This window comes from Nycticebus coucang, chromosome 18, assembly GCF_027406575.1.
Source record: "Nycticebus coucang isolate mNycCou1 chromosome 18, mNycCou1.pri, whole genome shotgun sequence".
Taxonomy (NCBI): Eukaryota; Metazoa; Chordata; class Mammalia; order Primates; family Lorisidae; genus Nycticebus; species Nycticebus coucang.
This window is the reverse complement of record NC_069797.1, coordinates 51,073,859-51,083,303: the sequence shown is the minus strand read 5'-3', so window position 1 is coordinate 51,083,303 and position 9,445 is coordinate 51,073,859. Positions and strand designations below refer to the sequence as shown.

General features: G+C 41.0%; 1 protein-coding gene across 7 annotated transcripts in view; it reads left to right on the top strand.

Annotated features, from left to right (window-relative positions):
* The first annotated feature begins 395 nt into the window (after positions 1 to 395).
* LUC7L3 (LUC7 like 3 pre-mRNA splicing factor) overlaps positions 396 to 9,445 on the top strand; it is a 33,107-nt gene continuing 24,057 nt past the window's right edge. For 6 of the 7 annotated variants that reach the window (XM_053567975.1, XM_053567974.1, XM_053567976.1 and 3 more), the window contains exon 1: positions 401 to 665. In XM_053567975.1, the coding sequence (XP_053423950.1) occupies positions 567 to 665 (99 nt within the window). In that variant the 5' untranslated portion in view covers positions 401 to 566. Of the gene's footprint in view, positions 666 to 9,445 lie in introns of all 7 variants that reach the window. The other variant, XM_053567973.1, reaches the window with a different exon arrangement.

Genomic DNA, 9,445 nt, shown 5'->3' with positions numbered 1-9,445 from the left:
CCGCCTTGATTTCTCACCCTGTGAAGCAGAATCTGGGTGCGAGGACAAAGCCAGGTAGAAAGGGCGGCAAGTGCATTAGGAAAATGGAGTCAGAACAAGGACTCCAGTTTCCGCTACTGGAAGATGGCACCGGGCATACTGCGGGGATTAAGAGAGATTGTTTTTCTCCACTTTGGAGCAGCATCCAAGCTTCAAGTCTTAAGTTCCTATGTCTCAGTGAAAAAGCCCGGGAAGAAAGACGCATAGGTAGGTTCCCGGGTTGCACTTGCGGAACCGCGCCACCTCCCCACGGGGGCGGAGTCCGGGCCGGGCCTCGGCGGGCCCCGCCCCCGGAGGGCGGAAGCCGGTCGGCCCTCGCCGCCTGGGCTTGGGCGTGTCCCCGCGGGCGCACGGCATGCTGGGAAGGCGCCCGCGCGGCGGCCATTTTGTCTTATCGGCTCTTCTGTAGAGGAGGCTTTTCGGCCTTAGAGCGGGCCGGTGGCTGGGGGGTGCTTGGCGACGGTGTCGCCGGCATTTTCGTTGGTGGGTGCCAGGGCTGGTGGGAGCAGCCGCCCGAAGGAAGCACCATGATTTCGGCCGCGCAGTTGCTGGATGAGTTGATGGGCCGGGACCGAAACCTTGCCCCGGATGAGAAGCGCAGCAACGTGCGGTGGGACCACGAGAGCGTAAGTCCCGCGGGCCTAGGGCCTGCGCCCGGGCGCCGTGGGGGAGGGGAGCGGGCGCGGGCTTGGGACCCGCCAGGCCGCGGTAGTATTTGGGGCTTCGGCGGTGCCGGGGCCGAGCGTGTCCTGGTGGCCTAGGAAGCCAGGAGGACGCTCAGGAAGGACGATTCCGCCCTGATCTGGGGACGGGGTGATTTGTTTTTGTTGTTCTAGTATAGAGGAAGTCCAAGGGAGTCCTTGGTAGAATTGAAAAGCACCTTGATGAGGCGGGGAAACGCGGGAAAGGAAGGATAAGATAGCAGCATTTTATTATATCTAGCTGCTCTGAGTTTTCACCTCGTTATGAAATAGGGAAAAGGAGAGATTATTCCGTTATTTGGGTTGAGTGTCGTATTTAGACTAAAATTTCTGACCAGAATTAGTGATAAAATTGTCTCAGTATCTTACTTTCAAAGGTGATTCCATTTTGACGTTTGCACGGTAGAACAGATTTAAAAGAATATCTTGTGTTTACCGTGACAGTTTACACATATTGTTGGGTAACTGTTCTAATTAAGCCCTTCATGCATTTGTTAAGGTTTTTTCCCCCACATAAAATTCATTTGCTTCTCTTAACATTACGAATAAAAAATATTCTAACTCCAGTTTCACAGGTGAGGCTTTAGCAGCTCACCGAAAGTCTCTTGGTAAGTGGGGAAACTAAACACAATTTTTGTAGTCCTGTTCACTTTCTGTAATTCTGTGAAACTGATTCTCCGCAAATACTCTAATGTATTTTAAATATTTTGATCCAGTTTTGAACATGCAGTATAACCTTTTTTGTCAATCTTAACGTGAAGAATAGATGTAGAATTTAATTTTACTTTCCAGTTATAATCAAACACGGTAAAAGTTAAAACAGTGCTAATCAAATAAATAGGAAGAAAGTTGAGCAGAAATGCTTTTGTAGAAAATTAGTTGCTTCGTTTCAACATAGGATTTGGTTAAAGTAAAATTTCTTTTTTGCAATGCAGGAAAACAAGTTGATAAATGAGTCCTTTTATAAAACATAAGTATGATTGACTAAGGTGTGTAGTGAGGTGCTACTTGATTCCAAAGTGGAAGGAAGTGTTCTTAGAGTAGAATTCTTCGTGTAGGCTATGTGAATCTTTTAAAGAGATTGTTTGTTGTTTGACATTTGGGCTCCCCCCATTTGTTACTATAGGAAACTAAGAGTAACTCTGTTACTTGATTCTCTCTCTTCAGGCATCTGTGTAACAGTAAAGTAACTTTCTCAAAAATTTCTTACCACTAACTCAGTAATCTTTAAATCCAAGTTTTGCAAAGGTTAAAAAAGTAACATTACACTGTGATGTGATTCAGCTGATGTACAAAAAGGACATTTGTGTATTTTGAGTTCAAGAGAAAAATGCTTTTAGTTGCACTGCTCATCAGCTGGAGCGGCCTTACATCTCTACCCCCATGGGTTTGAACATGTCTTGTGAAGAAACTCTTTTCCTTTGCAATAGTAATTTATTGCCACATTGCATTGTATGTGATGGGCTTATGACTTTGCAATAATGAGGCTCTCAGAATAGCTATTTAGGTTTTATGTCATCTCAGCCGTAATCTGCTTTTCTTTCAGTTTTAATGCTTTTTACTGATTTTTAACTTTTAGTTTTTGTCACGAAAGTATTTCATGCCTTTAATAACCAAATGCACTTCATTCTAGATTAAAGGACATCAGGTTAATTACTAACATTTCAGGTAACTATCTACCAGAAAGAGGTTAGTGGTGTTAACCAGGAACAAAGCATTTGACTTCTTTAAAAAAAGTGGAATTATTGTAGGGTATGATAAAGTTAGGGAAGGTCAAGATAACATTTCCAGGTCTTTTGCATGTTGTTATTCTGTTGGCTGTTGGCACTAATTCTGGAGGGATGAACAAACTCACATGCAATAAAGGCTTTATCATCTAATGTTTTTGCATTCCTGTTCTATCTAGAAATTGTTCTTGACTGTTCTTTCGCTAAGTAGGAATAGCATTTCAGCCGAGCAAGTTCCTTTTCTTTCCTTTGGAATAGGGAGGAATGAATACTCCCAAAAGGAAGCAACAATATATTAAAACTCCAGTTGCCGTGGCATTTTAGATATTTAACAAAATGGAAACTACCTTAATGTTAAGAATATTCCCTAGGTAGCTGTATTTTACTAATCTGTTGTTTTAAATGATGATTTATGTATCTTACTCCCCTGAAAATCTGTTCTGGTCTGGGGGAAGGGCCCAGAAATCTGCATTTTAAAAAACAATGGGTTGGCCTGGAGTGGTGGCTCACACCTGTTGTCCTAGCACTCTGGGAGGCTGAGGTGGGTGGGTTGCTTGAGATCCAGACCAGCCTGAGCAAGAGCGAGACCTCGTCTCTAAAAAATAACCAAGCATTGTGGTGGGCACCTTTAGTCCCAGCTATTCGGGAGGCTGAGGGTAGAGGATCACTTAAGTCCAAGAGTTTTAGGTTGCTGTGAGCTATGACACTACGGCACTCTACCAAGGGTGACAGAGTGAGACTCTGTCTTAAAAAAAAAAAAAAAGGCTCCTTTTAGGCATTCTAAAGATTGTAAACTACTGCTTCCCGACCCATGTTGATTATTCCTGGGCTTTTAATTGTGCTGATGTACACAATTAAATTGTAATTGATATTAGTGTTACTGGAGGAAGAGGATCCAGCGATCTTTCACAGTCAGCCAATATGCAGAAACAGGGATAGGTCCACCAAACTTTTGTCAGAAGGCCGGCGATTCTGGAGAACAGTGATAGTAGCCTCTCCAAGATGGTTCTGTTCTTCCATTTCCAAAATCACAGTTTTATACATAAAAGTTCAAAGACCACATTAATCCTTATTTTAAATAATAATCAGCATAACTCAGTGATTCCAATTCAAAAGTTAATCTCCTAAATCAATCCATCTAAACTACTCAAGATAGGTTACTTAGGCCTAAAACTGACTAGACCAGCTTTGTCATTTTGGCCCACACCTGACTGACTCCATCTTATTTTCACTACATATTCTTTAATTAGTTTGGTAGACTTCATAGCTGTGCTTTTTCCTTCCTTGTCAGTGATGTGTGAGCAAGTAGTACTTGGGGAAACTTAATTTTATTTTATTATTTTGGGGTGGGTGGGGCAGAGACTCAAGCTGTTTCCCTGGGTAGAGTGTGGTGGCGTTACAGCTCACAGCAACCTCCAACTCTTGGGCTTAAGTGGTTCTCTTGCCTCAGCCTCCCAAGTAGGTGGGACTACAGGCGCTGCCGCAATGCCCGGCTGGTTTTTTTTGTTGTTGTTGTTACAGTTGTCATTTTTGTTGTAGCAGGCTTGGGCGGGGTTCGAATCCTCCAGCCTCCATGTATGTGGCCGGCGTCCAACCCACTGAGCTGTGGGCGCTGCCGGGAAGCTTAGTTTTAAGTGAAGGATGCAACTGTGATGCAAACCATCAACCATTTTTTTAGGCACATTTAACCATCACCAAGAAGCGCTTTTCTGGGGTTAGTGCTTCACAGGCATTTCCAACTTGATAGATTGCTAACTTCTGGATCTGAGAGATAGAAAGTAGTTTAGTTTTCAGGTAAAGTCAAATCAACTTTAAGACTTCCAAAGATTCATTGACACAGGCTCTTGCCTCTTTAATTTGTATTTTGCATTTGCTTGAGATAGTGGGTTTTTGTTGTTGTTTTGCATTAAGTAGTTTATGTCTGCTTTGTTTGGTTAATGCTAAACAGAAATGAGGAAAGTATATGATTGCAACTGCTTAGGATAAGGTTGTTTTAGTTAGAGTTCACGTAGGGGGAAGATTTCATTGTTTACCAGAGAAGGCATTAGTAGCCCATATTATTAGAAGATTGCAGAGAATTATAAAGTCTGGTCTGGAGCTTTTATTGTTTTTTATGTAATACAACAGGAATTTTGTAGTTTAAATTGAAGTTTTCACATTCTAGCTCTCACTCTGAAAATGAAATTATTTAACTGTTGATTTAACTCTGATTCTAATAATAACCTGAGATGAGATTTCTCTTAACATTTATCAGAAGCATGCCTTCTGTTCAGTGAAGGCTTAATAATTGATGAATGGAATTGAACTAAATTAAATATTCTTTTCCAAAAATTTTGGAATGTTAGCAGATACTGTCATTGACACTGAAAAATTGTTTAGAAAAGGAAGAACAGTAAGGCTTCCGTCCACATTTCTGTGAACTTTTTCGTTAACTCTCAAAAAGGTTAAAGAAAAGGGAAATTCAAATTTCCCTCGAATTTGGGAGGGAAATTGAAAGCAAAAAAATCAGTGATTATAGTACATGACATCTACTATAAGTATTTTATTAGTTTTCCTTCTGGCAGTCACCAAAACCTTCTTTCTGTTAGAAATTTAGGCATTTCTGCCTCATTCTATAGTAGTTGCCTTCTCAGAATTGCCAGCAGTCGATTTATTCTATTTGTATATAACTGCTATTTCTTTTTCTTCCCAAAAGAAAATTAGAGTGAAAGTATAATCAACTCTCAAGATACCCGCACACAACATAATTAAAAAATACCAACACATGGTAGTTATAATTTCCTCTATCTACTCCATTATTTTCAAGCAATTTTGTCATTTCAACTTGTAAGATACCTGTCTTTAAAATATAAGGACATTAAAGAAAAATACAACCACAATACAGTTATCACACTGAAAATAGTAAGGTATTTCATAAATATTTGGTTGCTTTCCTTTGGGTATAACATTATATGTGTTATTAGACTAGACACAAAGGGAGAAGGGAGCTTAAGTTTGTAACACCGTTTTAAACTGATACAGTGCTTCATTCTATGAAATATGCTTAATTTTCTCATCGTTTCATACTAGTTAAGTTGGGGAAGTTCTTGTATTCATTTTTTTAACGAAAAAAGTTCTTAGACAAAACTATACTGGTGTGTTGAAGCAGTCAATGTGTTGGTGACAAATGAAGGAGTACTGTGTGGTAAGTGCCACAAAACCAAGTACAGGGCGGCGCCTGTGGCTCAGTCAGTAAGGCGCCGGCCCCATATACCGAGGGTGGCGGGTTCAAACCTGGCCCCGGCCAAACTGCAACCAAAAAATAGCCGGGCATTGTGGCGGGCGCCTGTAGTCCCAGCTACTCAGGAGGCAGAGGCAAGAGAATCGCTTAAGCCCAGGAGTTGGAGGTTGCTGTGAGCTGTGTGAGGCCACGGCACTCTACCGAGGGCCATAAAGTGAGACTCTGTCTCTACAAAAAAAAAAAAAAACAAGTACAGTTGGCCCTTGAACAATAAGGGTTTAAACTTTAGTTTTAGTAAGTCCACTCATACACATATTTGTTTCCAGTAAATACATTGGAATTTTGGGGGAGCAATTTAAAAAAGTGCACAAGTGAACCACATAGCCTAGAAATATAAAAAAATTAAGGAAAAGTTAGGTATGTCATGAATGCATAAAATATATGTAGATAATAAGGCTAGGTGCAGTGGCTCAGGCCTGTAATCCCAGCACTCTAGGAGGCTTCCCTTGAGTTCAGGAGTGTGAAACCAGCCTGAGCAAGAATAAGACCCCCATCTCTACTAAAACTAGAAAAATTAGCTAGGTGTTGTGGCAGGTGCCTGTAGTCTCAGCTACTTGAAAGCTACTTGAAAGGCTGAGGCAGGAGGAACCCAGGAGTTTGAGGTTGCTGAGCTAGGCTGATGCCGTGACACTCTAGCCTGGGCAACAGAGTGACACTCTTCTCTCAAAAGGAAAAAAAAAAAATATATATATATATATATGTGTGTGTGTGTAGATAATAGTCTCATCATTTACAATCATAAGATATACACTAATCTATTATAAAAAGTCAGAATTTTGCTGGGCATGGTGGCTCACGCTTGTAATCCTAGCACTTGGGAGGTTGAGGCAGGTGGATTGCCTGAGCTCATGGGTTCGAGAACAGCTTGAGCCAGAGTGAGTTGAGACTTTGTCTCTAAAAGTAGCCGAGCACTGTGGCAGGTACCTGTAGTCCCGGCTGCTCTGGCTGAGGCAAGAGTATTGCTTGAGCCCAAGAGTTTAAGGTTGCCGTGAGCTATAATGCCAAGGTACTGTACCGAGGGCGACAAAGTGAGATGCTGTCTCAAAAAAAAAGTTTGAGTTTATTAAAACTTACATTCCAGGGCGGCGCCTGTGGCTCAGCGGGTAGGGCGCCGGTCCCATATGCCGGAGGTGGTGGGTTCAAACCCAGCCCCGGCCAAATTAAAAAAAAAAAAAAAAAAAACTTACATTCCAATTTATCAAAACTTACATAAATACTTAAAGAATGTATATGGCACCATTCACAATTGGGAGAACATAAAAGATGCAGTATTAAATCATAACTGGCATGTACTATATACTACTGTAATAATTTTGTAGCCTCCTTGTTTTTGTGCTGTGTTCAGCTGTTGCTAGTATCCTATCAGCTTTAAAAGCCCTGTGATGCTAATCATCTGCATGTGAGTAGTACATCTATCTAGTAAATTGTTGCAGCAGTAAAAAGCAATCTCTTGTGGTTCTTGTGTATTTTTTCATTGTACTTAGTGTGCTGTCATAAACCTTGAGTAACACCATGGGACCCATAGGAAGGGTGAGCTGGAATTGCTCCCAAGGAGCAGCATGTACAAGAAGTCATGTACAAGAAAAAGTTATATACTGTATAGTTTGAGATTTGAAGCTGTGGTTGCCCATCATTTCAGACAGATGATTCATCTTCTAAATAGATGATGTAAGCTTAGGATTCTGATAAATGCAGTATGGTATAGTAAATATATTTTGTTTTCTCTAGCTTTATTATAAGAATTGAATATATAATACAACAAACAAAATAAGTATTGATTGACGGTTAATGTTATCAGTAAGGCTTCCAGTCATTAGTAGGCTATTAATAGTTAAGTTTGGGGGGAGTTAAAATTTATACTTAGATTTTCAGCTCCTGGGGGTCAGTGCCTGTCTTAATCCATTTGTGTTGCTGGGGTTTATTTAGCATAGTACTTCAGGCTATATAAGAACCATGGTGCCAGCATCTGCTACTGGTGGGGACCTTAGACTGCTTCCACTCTTAGGGGAAGGGAAGTGGCCTGTGCAAAGATCATGTGGCAACAGAGCACAGGGGTCCAGATTCTTTCAGTCAACAGTTGGGGTGGGTGTGGGGACTAAATGAAAACTCATTCCTTCAAGAATGGCACCAAGCCATTTGTCAGGGGATCTGCCCCCACCTTCAACAAAAAAACTATATCCAAACAGGAGCAGCTCTCCTACCCCATTGGTTCAGGAGGCAACTGTATAATAGGGTGCAGAGAACACACAGGAGAGAGGAGTTACTTAACACATACTGGGATGGATATTCTGGAAAGCCTTGGCTGACAAAGTGACTCTAAAATACTGGGACCTTAGGGATTGATAGGATTTAGCCTAAGGGAGAATGGAGAGTAGACAAATGTTACTAGCCCGAAGAAAGGGCTGGAGACAATTAGTGAATTTGGCAAGTTGTAAATAGTGTTACAGCTTGTTTAGTTTTGTTAGGTGGAGGAGCGTGGCTAGATTGCTGGAAACCTTATTTTGAATGGTTTTTGTAAGCCCGAAAGTTCATTTCATGGGCGAACAATTGAAGGCTTCTAAACAAGAGAGTTGTTTGCCATCAGGCTGGTGTGTAAAATTGTTTTGAAGTTTTACTAGAACTTTGTATGGGCAATTGTGGCACAGATGAAACATAAAGTATAAGTTGTCAGGGACTGAATCTTTTTATTATAAGCTCTATTACTAAAAATTACTCCTCTTGGGCGGTGCCTGTGGCTCAGTGGGTAAGGCGCCGGCCCCGTATACCGAGGGTGGTGGGTTCAAACCCAGCCCCGGCCAAACTACAACAAAAAAATAGCCGGGTGTTGTGGCGGGTGCCTGTAGTCCCAGCTACTCTGGAGGCTGAGGCAAGAGAATCGTCTAAGCCCAAGGATTTGGAGGTTGCTGTGAGCTGTGCTGCCGCAGCACTCTACCAAGGGTTAATAAGTGAGACTGTCTCAAAAAAAAATAAAAGATTACTCCTCTTTGCCTACAGGCACTGGAGGCCCATCACTATATATGGCGAATGTATCCCACTTTGTAAGCTTTCTTACTCTGTAAGCCTATCTTTCTCTTCCTTAATAAACTTTGTTTCATGCTTGCAAAAAAGAAAATTAATCTCTTGTGGGGTTTATCTGGTTTTTTAAACTTGGCAAATGCAGTTATTTGAGCTAAAAGGAAGACATTTGCATTGTAAATGCCTGCTGTAATCAGAGTTGAACTTAAAGGAGGAAGTCATTTAAGGGTTGTTAATAGGTTCTTGCAACTGTGACTTTAAGGGATGTGATCCTTGACAAAACCAATTTTACTATAGGCTAATTTTTATAAACAAGAATAAATTGCTATGGCATATATCTGGTCACAAAAACTCACTAAACTTGTAAAGGCCCAAAACACCTCTAATATTAAACATTAAAGTAAATGCGAACTGTTCATACATTTAAGAAAGATTAATAAAAAACTACAGTTATTTACCCAGTTTTTGGTAAGTCAGTGATGGCAGTCGTGGTGATGGATTAAGTCAAGGAGTAAATGTTCACAAAGTGGAAATTGTAAGGAACACTTTCTACCACCTCATAGTTGAAATAAAACCAGTCTCATGGCAGGCTCCCTGAGTGGTTTTGGACCACATCATTTATTGTTGTGCATGTGTATGATTGTCATATACTTTATGAATTGTTATTTTATAATAATTTATAT